The following is an 18,374-nucleotide window of genomic DNA, read 5'->3' as shown; positions in this document are numbered from 1 at the left end:
CCAAGAGAACCCTCATCCCGCCATGTATTGAACAATCTTTCCAGACAGCTTGGTTGTTGGAGAGAAGACCTCATCGATAGGAGAATCGTCTTGAACGAGGATGCCCAGCCAGTTGATCTCTGGTGTGGACCAGAGCGAGCCCGATCGCCTTTTGTCAAAAGGCGTTTCATCTACTCGTTTCGGGCTGCGGATCCTGATGTACTGTTCAGGCTTGGTGTAAAGCTGGGGGAGACTGGAGCTGGGGAAGAGATCGATTAATGTCTGTGTCACATTAGTGTTGACAAAAATCGAAGTGTTGAGGATGAGGAAGTGGAGATATATTTGTGCAATTCTGAAAGCTGTGTCACCTTCCTGGATGAATTTACCACAAGGACATGATGCTAACTAAGTCCTGGCTGGTTGGAGGGTTGAAGAGACGGCAAACGGCCGAAATAGGCAACAATGAGGCCAAAGCGGATATTCAGGCGAAACCTTGAAACCATGTGAATATCGCACCAAACGACCCTGGGATAGGGATGCACATCGATGCTGGCTCTCAGAGACGATGACTCCACCAATGCTGTCAGAGTGTCAAAATTTGATGTGAGGGGCTGAGGCAGCATGAGGATGTTGCACAAAGAAAGAGCGGACGACAGAAAATGAATGCCAAGCTTTCGGATAAACACCGGGAGATTACTCGTAATTCACATTGGTGGAGAGGTCGGTGTCAACATATTGGTCTGGAAGACTCCGTTACAGCGCAATCGACACCCTGGTCGAAAGATATACGACAGAAGAAAGCAAGTGGGTACATAGCGGAACATTTGAACGATTTGCGTGACTGTAGTCAAACTCCCCAGAAACACCGTTTGCCTCCCACCTTTTCACCAAACCCACTGCGCGGAAATTGAAAACCATAGCACCAGTTTGTATTTCACGAATCCGTCCTACACCCAATCGTCACTAATTGATCCCATTGGGTTCGGAGGCGAAGGGTGAGCCGCAGGTACATACATGTTCGAAAGACTCACAGCAGCCCGAGTGTGATGTCGCCCTTGACCTTGGCGTAGAGATCCACCTACCCCCACACGAACACGGTTCACATCAGCCCAATAGTAATGTCACCCTTCACCCTCGCGTAGAGATCTACCTCCACCTCCAGGTCCAACTCGATCTGGATCTTCAGGCTCGAGTTCTTCGCCCCCTCGCTCGGCGCCCGGTCCAGGATGCGCGACTGCCGGACGGGGGCGATGCGGCCGCCCTTGACCTCGGGTTGCTGGGACTGCTGCTGGCGCAGGGCCATGAGTTGCTGCTGCAGGGCTTCGTTTTGCTGCTGCAGGCCTTGGTCTTGGGTCGAGGGGGCGGATTGGTTGCGGTTGGCTTGCTGGGTCTGCGGCGGTTGCTTCTGCAGCTCTTGGTTCGGCTGCGGCTTGCGCCCGCCGGTGGCTTGGTCTTCGTTGTCGGAGGACATGTCGGGCTCGGGGTCCGCTCTGAATGAGACGCTGCCGGTTAGTGTGGGTTTGCGCGTCATGGTGGTGGGGGGAAATTGGGGGTGAGGGTTACTGTTTGGTGGGAGCTTGGTTCTTGGGCTGGAGCTTGGGAGGGGGTTTTGAGCCATGGTTCTCGCTGGAGTTCACTGACCGACACTGACGCGAAAGATGATAGATGCTTGAGAGCAGGCGTGATGATGCGTGATTGAGAGACTTTGATCGAAATGGTAGATGGATGGGGATCAGTGGTGGAAGGTGGACGTGAGGGATATTATAGCAATTACCAGCCTCCTCTTCGGCTCTTCCAAGCTTCCCAGAGTTTCTTCTTCCCCTGGAATCTTGCTTTTGGACTCATGCGATGCTCGTGACATTGTACCCAATCAAGCTTTCTGAAAAGGCGCAATTGAGGCGTTGTTCTCACTTCCCGATGACCCCTCCGAAACCCTGATTAGATTATGTGGGGGCAAATTGCGACAACGATTTCATTCTGCAGCTCTGGACCCAATGATGATCGGTAGCGATGCTGACCAATCATTACCGGATGTTCTCCCATCATCTCGAAGTAATAGACCATGTTATGTTTGTTTACCCTCATGAGCAACATTCGTGACGTTCGGTGAAACGAAACCATCATGGTCTTAGGACTCCTGACAGCAATAGCAGCATGCCCCGCCATCATCGGCACCACGGAAGCAGTCCGCTCAGGGCAGAACAAGAATGCCAAAGAGAAGCATCGCGGACAGAAGACGAATCTAATTGCGTCGTGCGTGAAGACGTCGTCGCAAAGCGCGCAGATCAATGGAGGCATGGTGGTGCTGAAAAACCACAAGGTGCGCCTCCCTTTGCCCCACGTCACATGCATCCAATGAAGGACATCACAGCCACTCACCTTTCGCCCTGTAGCTCTACATCCAAATAGCCCAGGACCTCGACGTCCCCCTCGAAGACGACCTGGAATTCGAAGAACCCGCCGGCCACCCCTTCACAGGCTACTACCTCCCTCACCCCCAACACAACTGGGGCTGGCAAGGCGAAGGCCTCGTCTCCACCATCGGCCCCGGGCCCCCGCAACTCAATTGGATCTACGTGGACAAGGACACCAACGAGGTGAAATACGGGAACAAGATCGAAGTCGGAGACCACGTCGTGGGACCCTGGAATTGCACCAAGATCGACCGGAGGGTGACGTTTGAAGGCTGGGAGGGCTTCTTGGCGGTGAAGGAGAAGCCGGATACGTGGGCGCTGTATTTCGATCGGGAGGATGATGGCTTGAAGGGCAAGGTCAGTAAGAGGAGGGTGCTGGAGGTGGAATTGACGAGGAAGGAGATGAAGAAGGGGAAGGAGGACGCGGGGGTTAAGGGTGCTTGATGTCTGCTCTGCGGTGGAGGGAAGGCGTTGAATGTTGTAACTATGTACACTATGTGCCGGAAGCCTTGGTGTTTGCTGGGGAGCATGGTACCAAAGTCGCATTGATGCTACTCTACGATAGATGAAGGCTATGATTATCACGTGCAATTACATCATTCGTGCGATGTGTGCCTGAACGGAGGTATCTCCGGCGTCGGTCACTCATGATACACATCTCATTCTATGTTGTATATCTTGCGAATAGCACATCAGGTTCCCAGCAGACACAAATCGCCTTTTGGCCAGGCCTTCTGATGTTGTAGGATCGTTCGTCCTGAACATAATTTACTTTCGCAATGTGCCCTTGGCCAACGGGAAGAGATGGAGTCGGTGGCGTTCGATTGAAGTCTGGTACCATTCACAATGCGTCATTTGTTCGGCATTTCAGACCTTTCAACATTTGACGCATCTTGCTTTCTCATGGCTGTCGGGGGTTGCAACACCCGATGAAGGGTGAAAATCAATGCTGAAGCAGCGGTTCTCCACCCCGGCCATCACGAGGCACGCCTCGAACGTTAGCCACCAACGTTCCAGTCAAGGTCTGGGTCAATGGTATCCACTGGAATTGCTAAGAACGCAATCTGGCCCCTATCTGTCTATAGAAAGTACGTTTGTGGACCGCGCAATCATGCCACTCATGCGAAAATCTTTCGGAATTTCGTGTCAAATTCACTTCGTAACTTCGTCATGGCTTTGTAGACGTTGAGGAAACCCTTTTCCAATTCTTCTTTGCTTGGGTCATTGTCTAAAGCCACATTCGTTCCCTCCGGCTCGCTTGCCTCGTCGGCATCTGAATCATCCCATGCCTCAGCCACTTTCGTTTTGGGCTTTGGCTTGCTGCTCGACGAGGAAGCAGTAGTGACGGATGTTCTCCCTGTGTCAGTGGTTGCTGTTGAGCCTGTGGTGCTCTCAGTATCTGTCGTGGAGTCCCCGCCAAATTTATCATCCTCCAGGTTATTGTTCTCGTCGCCTTCTCCGATTACGTCGAGGAGACTCAAATCGGACTCAGGAAGCTTGAGAAAATTGGCTAGTGAGGCGCAGATGGTGGCGAGTACGAGAGAGAAGTCTGTGGTTTCCGTTAGTCAAATGGTACTTGCGCATGGAAGGACACTGTTGGACAGGCTCATACCGTTAAGAAGGAACCATACGTCCGATTTCTTAACGCCGTTTGCCTTTTCCAACGCGTCGAGATCACCGTGCATGAAGAAATCATACAGGTCTAAAGACAGAAGCAGACATGGTCAGCCAAGCACTACTCCAAAGAATGATGGTGGCTGTTCGCTACTTACATGCATTGAGAGGGGTCTTGGACTCGTCCGGATAGACATCCAGATGCGGTATAACCGCTTCCTCCAAAAACACACCGCTTCTGGTCGTACGGCAGAGATCTGAAATGCTCTCAAACTTGTCGCCGTGGCCAGACAGAGCAACGAAAGCCGACCTGACTTTGGTGGGAGGCAGGGAGCCAGAGAAAATGACATTGTCGTTGGCGCCTCCAGCCTCGATGCCCGTCAGTGGCAGCTTGCGGTCATCGTCTTTGACGTACTGATCTACGAATGTCCTAACGTATGTCGTAAAGACCTGCAAAGTATCTTCGTTGTGCGCGCGAAGGATATGAGCAGCTTGTGCAGGCAAGGGTGGTAAAAAGACGATAGATGGAGATCGTTTCACAATGTTCTCGATGTACTCTTCATCAGCCTGAAGCGCGAGTCAGCATGTAACAGCAACTCCAATCTTTGAGGAAAACAATCAAATGATTTACCTCTCGACATGGACGTCGACCGAAGAGATGAGCCATTACGACCATCAATATGCGAACAACGTGAGACTCCTTGGTGTTTATCTCAGAGCACAGCTCGTGAAAATACGCACCCTTGATGAGAGCGTTCAAAGCGAAGCTCGAATTTTCGGTAAAGTAGAGGTGTGAGGTCAGGCCTGCGAAATTGATTGGGGCTCCTTGGGAGCTGAGAAGATCCTGTCTTCGAAGGTACTCAATCGAGAATCTGAGATGATGGAGTACTTGGTCTTTGAAAGCCGGCCCATCGAGATAGAGCCGCGGTTGTGAAAGGAGCGAGTTAATGGCCTTCACCGCGTATTGAGAGTCGTCGGAGTCATGGAGCAGAGAGAACAGTCGTAGAACCAGCGTCGTTGTGATGGGAAAGTGGCCGTTGAGGTCCGGCAGCCTAGAGCTTAAAAGGCGACATATCTTGCCTTGGCTTATGTTCTGGAAGACAACATTTCCAAGCAGGTCAAATCCCCGACGCCCTGCACGTCCAGCAGCCTGTCGATAATTCAATGCCGTCAGAAAGATGCTATCTCCTGAAAACACGACCGTGGCACAGGGCATGTTGATTCCAAGTGCCAGCGTTCCGGTGGCTATAACAACTCGTAGATATCCTTTGCGGAATAGCATTTCGACGACTTGACGATACTTGCGATTCATACCAGCATGATGGACACCAATGCCTCTCTGCAATCCGTCCGTCAGCCAAGAAGGCAAACCTCTCCATTTCATCTGACCATAATACATGTTCAATTCTGAGGCCTCAGCTTTCTGTCTCGCTGCGAAGTGAAAGCCATCAACTGGCGCATCAGGATCGAAGTTGGCATACGGATTCGCTTCATCGCTGGCGGCGTCTTGGATTTTGTCCATCTTTGATGATGGATCATCATCATCGCCATCTCCCTTTCCTTTTCTTGACGGAACTTTCTTTGCCGGTCTTTTGCCAGCCATCTTTGCTTGTTCGGATTTCCACCTTTCAAAGCCGCTGAGTTTAGTTTTCCACACGGGACTTGATTCCTTCCAGCGTACCTCTGCTTCTATTAATTGCTGTATGACGGCCTGGCAAATGCCCTCGCATCTATGTCTGTCGTAATTGAAGAAGATCGCTGGAAGTGCATCCCTCTCATGGAGCTTGCAGAGAAGAGGTAAAGTGGTGGCATACAAATCTTCTGGATTAACTGCCACCATGTCTTTTTCCAACTCACTAGGTACAGTACCCTTCAACGACTGCTTCTCAATGGTGCTAGTAACATCCATTGCGCGGCCGAGATCCTCAAGCACCTTGTCGAAAGGCGATTGATCATTCGCCATCCACACCTTGAGTAGATTCTTGAGAGAAGCCTCCCACTCAATAACATCTGCTTTCCTGATGATTTTAGGTGACCCCTTATGTGAAGGGTTCAAAGCCGGATCGATAGGGAATTCTTTCGTCTGGTGCCGAGACATGGATTGGAACAACGACAGACAGTCGCGAGCTTCGAGGCTTAGATCGTCGGGTATGCCCCGCGACTTGTTGATCAAGCTCGCAACAGGATGAATGTATGCCAGACCTTGTAGGCCGTCAAGACCTAATGTTGCAAATGAGGGGCGGTCTGCCAATCCACGGAACGCGAACCGCTTTGGAGGACTGAACATGAATTTCCGTAGATCTGAATATCGGTGTTGATGGGTGATCATGGACATTTCGAAACCTGACGATCGCTGAGTCGCGGTAAGCCAGGAATTGAAGTCCTCCGGGTTGCCCACTGTAGCGGAGAGAGCAATGATGGGGCATGGTGCCAAGAGCAGCAACTGCTCCCAAACAACACCGTCTTCTGCTTGGCCAATCGAGTGTATCTCGTCGAGAATGATGTATTTTACCCTGGGTGACCATGATTTGGCATTACTTGGAGCGAGTAGCATTATCTGCAAAATGTGTGGTACCGTCACGAGAATTTGACAACCCGACGGATTGTTGATTCGGTAATCCCGTGTATGGATTGCCCAGACTGATTTTCCGGCATGCTTATAGCTCTTCTTGAAGCGTGCTTGTATCTCGGCAGCAATCTGGTTGACAAGTGCTTTGGTAGGGGCGACATATACTAACTCGTCAGCAATATACATTCACAGGACTTTTCCGAGACATACCCAGTACATTTTCGTCATTGCCCCTCAAAATCTTCTCCATTGCATAGAAAGAGATAAACGTTTTCCCGGCACTTGTAGGAGCGACCACAAAGACACTCTTCTGCGCATCCAAGTCGTCCAGAACCCGTCGTTGCCAGCCATCTGGGTGGAATGGCACTCTCGAGTCTGGTGCTGAATCAAGGTTTCGGTCCATGTATGGACCACAATGCAGGAGCTGAAAGTCTTGGCCTTCCAAGTCTATCGCGAGTTCGTTTCCTTTAGGCATCAGAAGCCCCGGATCAAAAGCCAGCTTTCGGTCGATCTTCACGGTGGGCACCCCCGGATCTGGCAAGTTGAGAGCGTTGATGATCCCTTTGAGGCTTTCTGCAATAGTGATCGTCAGGTTGTCAAGCGTGGCGATCCTGCGAGAAGTATCCCATAACAGCGAGATCACTCCAAAGAGCTCTTCTTTTGACGACGAAAATGTGGTTTGCGCATCTGCACTCTTGTGTAGGGTTCGATATATCTCGAATAAGATCACTAAGAGATGGAATTGCACTTCAGCTTCGAGGATTTTACGTTTTTGATCAGAGAGGTCCCGCAGATAGGCCTTTATTTTGTGGTACTTTGACTGGAGACTGCGCTCAGACTCCAGGTTGTTCCTCACGGTTCTCCACGCCGCGAACAACTTGTCCTCGGTCTCGCTATCTTTGACCGCTTTGCTCGCGGCAATATCGTTCATCATGGCCTTCTTACTAGCACCTTTGCGGTTTGCAGTGGCTTTTGCCCCCAAGGATCTCTTGTTGGCTGCTCCTGTACTGTCATGTTCTTTGGCAACTTGAGCCTTGACACCCTTAGAATCCGACACCGTGACTATCTCTGGCTCCAAAGCCTTTCCAGCAGCGTTTGTCAGACTGGCAGCGTAGGATTGCATTTCGGCCATGAAACGCTGATCCCGCTTGAGACTACGGGCCTTATCCTTTGCGGATGCAGGTGTTTGCTGACCCTGCTTTGGATCAAGACGTCTCTTCGCATTATGCCAATGCGATACTTCTTGGAAAATTCGCCCGGACTGCCGGTCGGACGACTTGAGCGGTGCGACACGAAGGTTTATCGATGTTAGATGCTTATCGAAAACCGGGTTAGAGAACGGCAGGATTGCAAGAGCATCCGAGCTCGAGCCATTGATCTCGTTAGCATGTGAGGTAATGTTTTGCAAGCTCGTAGGCATTTTCAGGTGAAAGCCGGATAATGTGCATAGATTGCGGGCGAGATGTTCAAAGCTTGCGGTCGGCTGGTGAGGGGAACCCCCTTCACTCTCACCCATCGTGACAGCCTCAAATAGTCGACCATCGATCAAATCGGAAACATCACATGGTACTGTTCCAGCTTCCATGGCTTCTGACCAAGCGCCGCTTGCAATCAGAGTGCTTGACACTCTCGAAAACTTGGCGATGAAGGACTGTAGCCGAGATTGTTCTTCACTATTGGATTTCTGTTTTGGTTGCCGCCTGTTTGAAAGACGTAATGATGTTATCAGAGCAGTATGGGCAAGAAAGTGTGTCGCAAGGTCTCTCACGGCGAGGTCGTCCTCGAGCATTTGAGCAAGAGTGACAACAGTCAGCAATTCACGTTCAGTGGAAGCTCGAGTGATGTCGACCGCCTGAGAAGACTTGCATTGGCACTTGTGTATCCCTGTTATAGCGTTTCCCTGACTTTTGAGATCAAGTTTGACCATGGCTTGCTCCAGGAAGGGGACGTTACCATGATCATTGGGACTTGACAGGCTAGGGACAGTTTCTTCGTACTCGAAGTTGAATCTCGCTTTACGCCCACCTTCCACCACCATACTCATCACCTGGATGGAGTCAGTGGGTGAAAACTTTCTTTCAAATTGCAGACACAAGCTACCTTTGTGTCCGCCCATTCCAATCCATTGATAAGGGCGACATTGTAACTTTCATTTATCAGCCAACAAATCATGGTTCGAAATGCAACCTTTCGCGACGTTTCCTGGGCGTCGATCTCGGCCTGATCTTCTCCTTTGCCCCTGGTAACGATGGGTCGGTCGATAGTGGGACTGGATTTGCGCCATCGTGACACATCACAAAGTAGATGCCTGTCGCCTTCAAGTACGCTCGAAATGCTGTGTCTTGCTCTGATGCAAAGGAATGAATCTCAAGAGCTGGGTGTGATTGTCGGAGATTGACACTGAGATGTCTCTGAATGGCAGCTCTGGCAAGTAGGTACTTTGGTCTATCAATGACTGGGACTCCACGTGGGAGACAGAGTTCTCTATGGTTGTCGAAAAAGACAACGTGAAAGTTGCATTTCCGCTGGATCAACCCCTGTAAGAAATATTCAACAGCGTAGACAGCGTGAAGAAGCTGGAACCCGCCTATTTCGAGTCCGACATCAGCTTGTCCGAAGACCAATCGTCCGACTGATCTATTCATTGCAACTTACGATCAAGATCCAGGTCTGCATTGCTGAAGCATCGTAGCAAAAGCGAATCTCCTTCGAGAAGGAACAACTCTTGTCCAGCATAATCGCCCACGAGATCGACTCTCCTGACCGAAAGCCGTCCATACCTAAAAGGCAGTGTGAGCCTCAAAACCACTGTCGTTAAAACAGGTAAGGTAAGATACCATTCCAACAATGCTACATTTCGCTCCGTCACACTCGTTTCTTGAGATTTGTCCATTGTTTCTCTCGTTGCTATAGATGTGAGTTTGATAGCTGGCGCGGTTGTGGAGGGAATTATTCACACCGCAACTCAACGACTTAACAGGCCTGTGCATAAGGTGATTGATACTTGAAGAACGAGCAAAAGTGACAGAGGATTGTGGGAAGTATTCGTTGGTCAAACAATCTTTCATTGTAGACTACCTAGTTGGTTGTATGGGCACAGTTCGTAAATACAAACATGCTTTAAGAAGAGGCCCAGGTTTTCTTGGTACTTTGCTACAGAAGGAGAAGTGGAAGTGGAAAGTGTGCGAATTTCTATGTTGTAAGGCTGGAGTCGCGCGCGCTTGGCTATCTAATCGGAAGGATGCCAAGGAATCGGCGGAGCTGGAGGAGGAGCTCCGTTTGATGCTCTTTCTTTTCTACTTGTGCTGCTCATGATAGGCATACTTGATATAGCGGTTAGGAGACTTAAGCTTGTGTACAAGGGACAGGAACTGGAACAAATCTTTCGGGGCCGAATCTAAAGAAATGTCAGCACAGGAAGGAGAACAGCGTCTGTTGACAGTGTATGAGCCCTCCGGTAGATCTCTGTATGAGCTGATGTACTGACCTTACACAGTTTTGCCGATGTGCATTACTATTTTAGCGCCCCTACGCCACGGCCAGCAGCCCATCGGTTCGATAAAGGATCGTACCTTTACCTCTATGGCAATAAGAGCGGTAATGGAGGCAGACTGGAGGTAGCCAACAATGTTGGCAAGCCAGAACAGGATGCTTTTACTGGCTGTGAGTCCCGGCGATACATGCCACTGTAGGGGAGGTGAGATAGCTGAATGTCTTCATGGTTGCAGCTATGGAATCAACAACTCTGCGCCAGTCGCACAAACATCCTACCTTGTGTACCATCGTAGTCGACGGCTACGGCAGTCATCATAACGGGACAGCATCGCTTGTACAGCAACCGGAACATCACTGGAGGCTCCCGAACACCGATCCTCGCAACGAGGGGAAGTACCTTTTCCGACTTCACACTCTCGACATCTATTTCTGGACAGCGGAGGATGCGAATACGTTTGTTACATTGGCCAGAAAGAAGCTCGAAGTCGACCAGATCGATATTGTCGATGTACCGCCCACCCCCGCGTCCCACGACCAAGTAATGAGCCCTGTGGTACAGAAGCTCGAGAATGTTGCAATTCAGGACCCAGCTTACCGTAATGGGCAAACGCGCAACTCAAGGACAGAGTCAGCAGGCGTAGTAACTCCGCTGAACATAGGCACCTCCAGAGAGGAAAATCGGGAAGGTACCCCAAAGGCGCAAATCCCAACAGCGTTCCAGCCTCAAGATACACCGAAAGCCCAGATTCCAACGATGTTTCAGCCACTCGCCTACAATCCAGCTGCCCCTCCAGCGCCAGAGCCCATCAAGCTTCGCGAAAAAACCCCACCACCCGTTGATGCTGAAGCAGGCACAGGACTTGCGGCTGCTGCCTTGCGAGATCATACACAGGCAGCTTCTCCTCAAAGCTCGATGTCTCGCCCTCAATACGGTCATCAATCATCTGGCCTGTTTAGTCCTCAACCAGCGCAATCCCACACACCCTCTCTCGCTTCTCCACATCCTTCCGCTGGCTATGCGAACTCGCAATCGTTGGCAAACTACAGAGCGTCAAGCGTGTCGTCACTCCCACCCCCTCCACCACAGAGCGGTAGGGGCTCTGTCAGCCCGTACACACCAACCCCTTCGTTTGCCGCACCTCCTCAAAGCCCATCAAACTCCGCCTCAGTGCACTCTCAGCAAACTATTCCAACATTTAGTGCCCCTCCTCAAGACTCGATGGCTCCATTCTATGGGAAAGATAGCGCGCCTTTACAATCTCCTGCCACCGAGATTCTCGGAGACTCTTATGTGGCCGGCAACCGGCAGCCTTTGCAGCATCTGCACCCGCAATACGCTGACTACACTCCACCTGGGCATGAGCCACCAATGGGCGGTTATTCTAATTACCAGTACAGCCAGCAGCAACAGCAACAGCAACAGCAGCAGCAGCAGCACCATCACCACCATCACAATGAAGGTAATGAATACGATGTTCATAGTCAAGTGTACAGACCGACAGAAGAAGAGACTCATGGGCGCAAGCCGTCAAAATCGTCAAAACAGCCGCAAGGCAGACTCGAGCACGGTGTGGAAAATGTTGACAAGAAGGTCAATCGCTTCTTCAAAAAATTGGAGAAGAAAATAGGCTGACACAGCCGAATACTCTATGTGACCCACAAGCTCTTCAGCACCTCGATGATCAAGAAAGTAAAGGACAGAAGCCATTGTCGTTTGGATAACGGATTCTTCTAGTGGTATGATATATCGAAATTGCCGCTTGGGCTACTCGATGGCTGGACCATTTCGAAAGACTCGACGATTTGTCTAGAGCATGTAATTGGCGGAGGCAGGGCCCAGTCTTGGATATGCTGGACGGTGCAGGGACCCAAAGAATGTTGTCGTTGGAAGAGGAATTCCAACCAGTTGTGACAATATGACGATTGTAATTGAACAAATGTGGTAGGAAAACCTTAAAATAGGATGTAGTTCATTCCCAACGAGGAAGGCGTAGCGAGGAAACAAGATTGATTAATCACCTTCAAAAATAATATGTAAACACTCCTTTTAAACCCCTAAGCAACTTGCTCGAGCTCCAGTTCAGTCACCGTTTCTCTAGCAAGCCAGAACACGTTTGCACAATCAAAGCAGACACGCTCATTTAGTCCGAGAATTGTGAGTCTATTCCGCCTGTCAGCAAACATTCCATTCCTCAAGACGCGCTTAGGCCTAATGCAACTCTGCCCAACCATGCCTCACTTTTTACCTGGACCCCACAACCACAGTTGCCAGCATTGCATTTGCTAACAGTGCTTGATGCTTCAGTCATGTCAGCAGGCATCTCACCAAGCGGACCAAGCGGTGTTGCTTCCTTGCGGGCAAAATTCGAACAAAAGGACGAATCCACCTCCCCTCCTTCCCGCGGCCGCTCTCCAGCTGCATCGTTGAGCGTGACAGGCGACGCCTCACGTCCTATCTCGAAAGTTCGAACGAGTTTTATTGCTGTCGAGCCTAGTGGAGAGATGGGGGACTACAATGCATCTGAAGAATTGGGTAATGAGGGTGACGTAGTAAATGGTGACGGGATCGCAGAATCTACAATGAACGGGGCGGTGGAAAAGCCGAAGCCCAATGGCATTGAGTCGACCCCTCAAAAAGCTACCCAAAGGCAGGTGAACACGCCTAAACAGACGACACCCAAGATTTCTCCGAAAAAGGACGTCACACCTCAAAAGAAGTCGGGAATAATGAATGGTGTCCTTTCGGTTGCCAATCCGGACAAGCCAAATTCTACTGCGGAAGACAATACTGCTGCTATGCTACCATCAGATCCAAAGGAAGTAGCTGCAGTCTCCGGTGGGGCTGCTCTAGATGGGGCAGCGTCGCCGTTGGGGTCTATACTGAAAGGGTCACCGTTCGAGCAAGATGAAAACAAGGGCGAAGCGTCGAACGCCCGAGAAAATGAAGCGGCTGCTGAGCTAACGCAATCTTCGCAACAACAGGCCAACGGCCCTAGCACTCCAACGCCCAACGGCAAGCCAAAGGAGTCTCCGGCACAAAAGACTGGATTGCAGTCCAAACCCAAGATAGCTTCTCGTCCTTCTGTTATTGGAAAGAAATCAGCTGTTCAGCCAGCAACCTCCACTAAGGCAAAGGCCGAGAACAAGACCCAAACGTCCACAATCCCCACGCCCACTACACCCCAAAATACAGCAACGCCTAGCAAGCAACCGCTCACCAAAAAGATATCACCAAAGTCAGCTGCTTCGAAAGAGCCAAAGAACGATGTCCTTAAGGATGCAAAGAGTACGACTGCTGAAAGACCAAGTCGGCCATCTGTGGTACCAAAAGCCCCTGCAGCGGCGTCGAAGCCCGCACAGAAGCCAGGGAAGAAACTAGGTCCCACATCCCCACCGTCATTCACTAAGCCGCGTCCAAAGTCCCCAACACGTCCTGTCCGACTACCTGGCTCGGCTACTGCATCAACCGCCGCATCTGCCGCCAAACTCGACGCAGCATCGGCCGCTGCAACCAAACCCAGGGACCGCGTCCCCTCGAATCCAACATCGCTGCGGCAAAAGCCGGCTCGTACATCGCTGCCTGCCGGCTCGAAGCCGGCAGAAAAGGCAAAAGATAAGCCAAAGTCGCGGCTGAGTAGCGTAAGCTCAAAGGCCCCGGAAGGGAGTTTCCTGGACAGAATGATGCGTCCAACTCAGAGCTCATCCCAGAAAACGCACGAAAAGGTGGAAGCCAAAACCCCACCCAAGAAGACTAACGGGGTAAGGAACATAAGACAAAGTGATGGAAGTGAGAAAGCGAAGAGCGAGAATGTCGAAACGAAGGGGGGTCAGCCAACGGATTTAGCTCCATCACCACCGGTACAAACCCCGGCTGATTCCAGCGAAGCCCCAAAAACAACTGGAGTAGACAACGGCATTGATGACGCTGCTTTGGCATCTGCTGCTTCACTTCCATCGCAATGATGCGAAATTGCTGCTGGTCTCGGCGGTCTGGTCCCGTCGTTTGCAGCAGGTCTGAGATTCTAGCGTTTGAGAACATAAGCTGAGGGCTTGGAGTTCTATACCACGGTGCATTTAATGGCATCTCACCGGAGCGTAGCTAGCTTTGAAAGCTGGCAGTATGTACAATTAATAAGCTTGCCCTCGTGCGTTAATCAATCAGCTCTGTAATATTCGGTTTGCAGCTGTGTCTTTGGCCTGCAAACCTCAGCATGGAAGATTCTTCCTCTTTGTACACTCGAGACATCGACCAATGCAACCCAGGCAACGCTAACACCATACTCGAATGAATCTATTGCCCCCCTTTCCCTTTTCACCAGGACACAGGATTAACCCGACACAGCAACATCCCCCCAATCCTCCTCTCCACACACTCCCTCGCCTCCATAATCCCCCGATCCGTCGTCACAAACATGCTCTCCCCGATGCCCCTCAAACCATTCACATACCCCCTCCTCTCCCCCTTCACCAACGCCTCTATATCCCCAATAGGCATCCACACCCGCCGCGTAGGTTTCGACACCAACCGCATCTTCTCCAGCACGGGCCGGCTGTTGTAATATTTCAACCCCACCCACAACCGCCGCGACGAGACATTCTCCTGCGTAACCGGCTCCCACACATCGCCGCTCCCGGACCCCTCTTCCCCTCCCCCTTCCCCTTCCCCTTCCCCTTCCCCCTCCCCTCCTCCTCCCTCCCTCCCCACGTCACCCCTCCCCCAAAACGCAACGTGCCCCCCCCGCCGATCTCCCTCCTCGCCTCCGGGTTCGCACTCATGGTCGGCGCCAACGCGCTCGGCGGCGGCGGCGTGGGCCCGCCGACCACGACCGTGTTGACGTAGCCGCACTTCTGCAGCTGGAGGAGCAGGGTGTGCAGTTGGGTCGTGGAGGGCAGGGAGGTCAGGCCGAGGCGCGCCTTGGAGGCGTTTTGGAGGTGGGAGCAGGCGTGGGCGAGGAGGACGAGGGACATGGTTGTGGTGGTGGGCTGGAGATGTTCGGGTTGGATTGGGGAGTGCGGCGAGGTCTAGGTAGTTAGACGGGGAATGGCGCAGGGTGTGCGCTGAAGAGGGAAAGGGTAATTGGTAGGTAGGTAGGCGGTTTTTTGTTTCTGGATGGAGTTTTGGGATGATTGGCTGGTGAGGGCGAGGTAAAGGTTGTCGTACAGCTAGAGGACAGGGCCAAATGGAAATGGAATTGAAAGCATATTTGCCAATCTATTTGGCTTAATGGTGGATAGGTCCAGGGCAGATTAAATTACCTTCGTAGAGTGGGCCTACCTCTAGACGCCAATATATCAGCCTTACGAGGAATGAACGTGATGCCTTGAACTTCTGGCATCAATTTCACCCCTGACACATCAAGAGAAACATCAACTTTTGATGATTGTGATCGAGGCCATTGGTGAGTGGATAGTTTGTACTATGAGCTGAGAAAGATGCGTACAATGTACAGAAGCTCAGAACTCCTGCCACAATATTACCGCTTGCTTGCTTGCAAATTTACAAATCATCAGCCATGATCATATCCTCATCCTCGTCCTCCTCCAGGACTCCAATCCCACTGTCAGGTCGCTTTCCCTTCTTACCACGTCTGAATTCTACATAGCCCTCCACATCTCTGAATCTCGTCACACTGACAGGGGTTAGGAGACCTTTATGCTCCGTCACCTCGGCTCCCCTCATCTGCACGTCCTTCACATGAGCAATCTTGACTCCCTCGGCTTTCTCCGTGCAGCTTGCGAGCTCAGTCTGCACAGCTTCAACAGCACGCAAGCCTGCGTCACGCTCTTCTTGCAATTTTCTCATCAGCAGTTGTTGCTTCTCCTCGGCGGCGGCCACTTTGGCCTTGCATTCCGAAAGGTCAGTACTCAGTTGCCCAATCGTCACATTCAGCCCGCCAACTTCTCGCTCCCTTCCAGTCCTCTCCTCAGCGAAGACTGCCTCGGTCTCCCGAATGACTTCCTGCTTCTCATTGACCGCGGCCTGAAGTTCTTGCTCGCGAACCTTGAGCTCTTTGATTCTCACATTCCTCTCCTGCACTTCCTGCTCAGCTTCACGTCTTCCCCTAGTCTCTGCGGCGACGTGACACTCAAGGTCTGCAACAGCTTCATCCATTTCGGAGCGCAGCTGAGAGATGGCTGTATCATGTTCGCCTTCGCTTCTAGTGACGAGCATTTCAAGCTTGCCAACTTCGATTCTGTAAGATTCAAGCGCGTCCTGAAGCTTTCCAATTGAGCGTTCTTTCTCGTCAACATCCCTTGCCAAGTCCGTCGCCTTGCTCGACGTGTTCTGGAGGCTTGTTTCCAGCATGCTCACTCTCGCTTGCGCATTGTCGGCTCTGGTTTTTTCGTTTGAGTGACGCTTGCTCAAGTCGTCGGCATAGACACGTGCACGGTCCAATTGTGCAAGCACTGCATTGAATTGGTTTCGCAAATTTGATTCTTGGGTTTCGGTAGCTTTCAATGAACCTTCTGCCATAAAGGCTTGAGCCTTTAGAGTTCGCATGCGGTCGAGCATGACGTCGAGCAATGGCTTTGGGTCCTCGGGAATGAGACCAAGCGCGATTTCTCCGGGAAAGAGGTACTCCAGTGAAATCCTAGCGAAACGGAATGTCTCAGTGTGAGTGGGCGAAGGCAGTGCGACCTGAGTTCCCGCTTCGTTGACAGGCTGCAGGACTCCGACCGGGGTCTGGTCTTGAAGAGCTCCATTGTCGTCGAAATTTGTTGCAATAAAATCTTCATCTGCGTTGTCAACAAAGATCTCCATAGGCGATGATACCGTGTCCGGGAGGTCATCACTCCCAGCGACAGGTTCAGCAGTTGTTGATCGCTCGCGCATCTCTCTCCTCAGCTCGACCAGCTGTTGCTCCAACTCTCGGATTCTCTCAGCACCCGCTGCTTCTCCGTCCGATCCATCGCTGTGTTCTTTGCCGGACTGTTTGGCCACTGCCAGCTCATCCTTGAGGCTTTGTATCTCTTGCTCCAACTTCCTTTTTGATTTCTTTTCCTCGTCTATGTCATTGATCTCACCACTCAGATTGTTTCTCCTTAAGCGCCGCTTCAGCCGGTTATCGAGTACTTGACGCAGCGGGGCGAATTGAAATTCGCCTGAAAATGGGCCTGGTGACGGTGACAGGGATGGAGATGGTAGTGACGTCGATAATTGTACGGGAAGCGAAAGACGTCTTGTGCCGGCGGCCAGTAGCCGTGGCGTTGAAGGTCCCTGAGCCCGTGGGGTGAAGGTTGTTCGCTTGAGGTAAGGGGTGAGTCCGGTGGATGTAGATGGCGCTGAAAGCTCGGGACCTGGGTCCGAAAAGCGCACTCGTTTCTTGGACTTGGTGGGCGTCTTGGGAGCCTCTCGAGAGCTCTCTTCAACTTCGACACTTGGCTCCAACTTCGGTATGTCTACGGGATCCACAAGCCCAGTACTGATGCGTCGCTTTCGACGAACAGCTAGAGGTCTGTCGTCTGTGATGTCCACCACTTCGACTTGAGGAGTGTTCATTGCCATTGCGAGGCGGCTATTGTGCATTGGCTCTGGAGATGTAGGAAGGAAGGAAAAGAGAGAGAAAGAGCATGAATTTGAGCAAAAGGATCGCGTGTTGAGCAAGTGTCAACAGCAAAAACAGCTGTGGTAAACAAAGGAGTGCTGGAGATGGAGCTCGAAGCTTTGTAGGCTGCAGTCATACCTTGATGTTTGTAAACAAAGCCTAAGCCCTGTAAGGCTCAACAACGGCGCGTCTGAGAAGAAGTCTTGGCGCGTAGAACGATTGGATCTCGTGACTTGAACCTAAATCGCTAGTGCTTGGGTTCTTAGCTTCTCGTTCCGTTTTCTGGGAGGTATTGGCTGTCACGCTGATACTTAATACGAAGGTACAACTTATCGCACTTCATCTTCCACCTCGGCTCGCCTGGCAGCAGATGATGTAGTCGGCTTGTCTCCTTGAAGAAGGAGCATGTATATGTCTCGTATCATGGATGCAGATTGCCGCGAATCTGGCATGAGCTATGGGGATCTGGGGTGGGGTCAGTGGTCAGGTAAAGTACCTTACCCTCTAGGACCTAGGTACTCTTGGGCTAAAGTATGTTTCCGTTGTACCAAAGTTTGGAGCGTATGCCACCTTCCTAGAATTGCAACTCAGCCGCATAAAGTCTCGTCATTCACGTTAATCACATCATTATTCATGAAGATGAATGCCATGCAGTCAAGCATCGTAATGAGCTTTAGGCAAGAGCAATCTGTGGCCTCGCGGAAGATTGCGCTAGAACACATAAGCGAGAAAGCCTTCTTTTCACCTTTTTACTAT

The 18,374-nt window shown here is 51.3% G+C and overlaps 8 protein-coding genes across 8 annotated transcripts; 3 read left to right on the top strand and 5 right to left on the bottom strand.

Annotated features, from left to right (window-relative positions):
- Nucleotides 1-12: 12 nt before the first annotated feature.
- Nucleotides 13-1,510, bottom strand: HO173_009754 (uncharacterized protein; the record flags this gene model as incomplete). The annotated part of the gene is made up of 3 exons (XM_037311642.1): nucleotides 13-261; nucleotides 522-590; nucleotides 1,130-1,510. The coding sequence occupies 3 exons, from the start codon at nucleotides 1,508-1,510 to the stop codon at nucleotides 13-15; spliced, it is 699 nt and encodes a 232-aa protein (XP_037161348.1).
- A 591-nt stretch (nucleotides 1,511-2,101) lies between these two features.
- On the top strand, nucleotides 2,102-2,837 carry HO173_009753 (uncharacterized protein; the record flags this gene model as incomplete). The annotated part of the gene is made up of 2 exons (XM_037311641.1): nucleotides 2,102-2,299; nucleotides 2,373-2,837. The coding sequence occupies 2 exons, from the start codon at nucleotides 2,102-2,104 to the stop codon at nucleotides 2,835-2,837; spliced, it is 663 nt and encodes a 220-aa protein (XP_037161347.1).
- Nucleotides 2,838-3,511: 674 nt separating this feature from the next.
- Nucleotides 3,512-8,729, bottom strand: HO173_009752 (uncharacterized protein; the record flags this gene model as incomplete). Its single annotated transcript, XM_037311640.1, has 6 exons — nucleotides 3,512-3,942; nucleotides 4,006-4,095; nucleotides 4,166-4,574; nucleotides 4,639-6,740; nucleotides 6,787-8,623; nucleotides 8,724-8,729. 6 exons carry the CDS (start codon nucleotides 8,727-8,729, stop codon nucleotides 3,512-3,514), a joined length of 4,875 nt encoding a protein of 1,624 aa, XP_037161346.1.
- A 15-nt stretch (nucleotides 8,730-8,744) lies between these two features.
- Nucleotides 8,745-9,469, bottom strand: HO173_009751 (uncharacterized protein; the record flags this gene model as incomplete). Its single annotated transcript, XM_037311639.1, has 3 exons — nucleotides 8,745-9,163; nucleotides 9,232-9,356; nucleotides 9,414-9,469. The coding sequence occupies 3 exons, from the start codon at nucleotides 9,467-9,469 to the stop codon at nucleotides 8,745-8,747; spliced, it is 600 nt and encodes a 199-aa protein (XP_037161345.1).
- A 512-nt stretch (nucleotides 9,470-9,981) lies between these two features.
- On the top strand, nucleotides 9,982-11,704 carry HO173_009750 (uncharacterized protein; the record flags this gene model as incomplete). The annotated part of the gene is made up of 3 exons (XM_037311638.1): nucleotides 9,982-10,019; nucleotides 10,073-10,239; nucleotides 10,305-11,704. The coding sequence occupies 3 exons, from the start codon at nucleotides 9,982-9,984 to the stop codon at nucleotides 11,702-11,704; spliced, it is 1,605 nt and encodes a 534-aa protein (XP_037161344.1).
- A 674-nt stretch (nucleotides 11,705-12,378) lies between these two features.
- HO173_009749 (uncharacterized protein) lies at nucleotides 12,379-14,034 on the top strand (the record flags this gene model as incomplete). Its single annotated transcript, XM_037311637.1, has 1 exon — nucleotides 12,379-14,034. The coding sequence occupies one exon, from the start codon at nucleotides 12,379-12,381 to the stop codon at nucleotides 14,032-14,034; it is 1,656 nt and encodes a 551-aa protein (XP_037161343.1).
- Nucleotides 14,035-14,383: 349 nt separating this feature from the next.
- On the bottom strand, nucleotides 14,384-15,407 carry HO173_009748 (uncharacterized protein; the record flags this gene model as incomplete). The annotated part of the gene is made up of 2 exons (XM_037311636.1): nucleotides 14,384-15,093; nucleotides 15,347-15,407. The coding sequence occupies 2 exons, from the start codon at nucleotides 15,405-15,407 to the stop codon at nucleotides 14,384-14,386; spliced, it is 771 nt and encodes a 256-aa protein (XP_037161342.1).
- A 161-nt stretch (nucleotides 15,408-15,568) lies between these two features.
- Nucleotides 15,569-17,599, bottom strand: HO173_009747 (uncharacterized protein; the record flags this gene model as incomplete). The annotated part of the gene is made up of 1 exon (XM_037311635.1): nucleotides 15,569-17,599. The coding sequence occupies one exon, from the start codon at nucleotides 17,597-17,599 to the stop codon at nucleotides 15,569-15,571; it is 2,031 nt and encodes a 676-aa protein (XP_037161341.1).
- Between the last annotated feature and the right edge of the window lie 775 nt (nucleotides 17,600-18,374).

Source organism: Letharia columbiana (assembly GCF_014066305.1).
Source record: "Letharia columbiana isolate WasteWater2 chromosome Unknown Sc0000043_s0, whole genome shotgun sequence".
Lineage (NCBI taxonomy): Eukaryota > Fungi > Ascomycota > Lecanoromycetes > Lecanorales > Parmeliaceae > Letharia > Letharia columbiana.
Note: the sequence above shows the minus strand (reverse complement) of the source record. Positions and strands in the feature narration are given on the sequence as shown.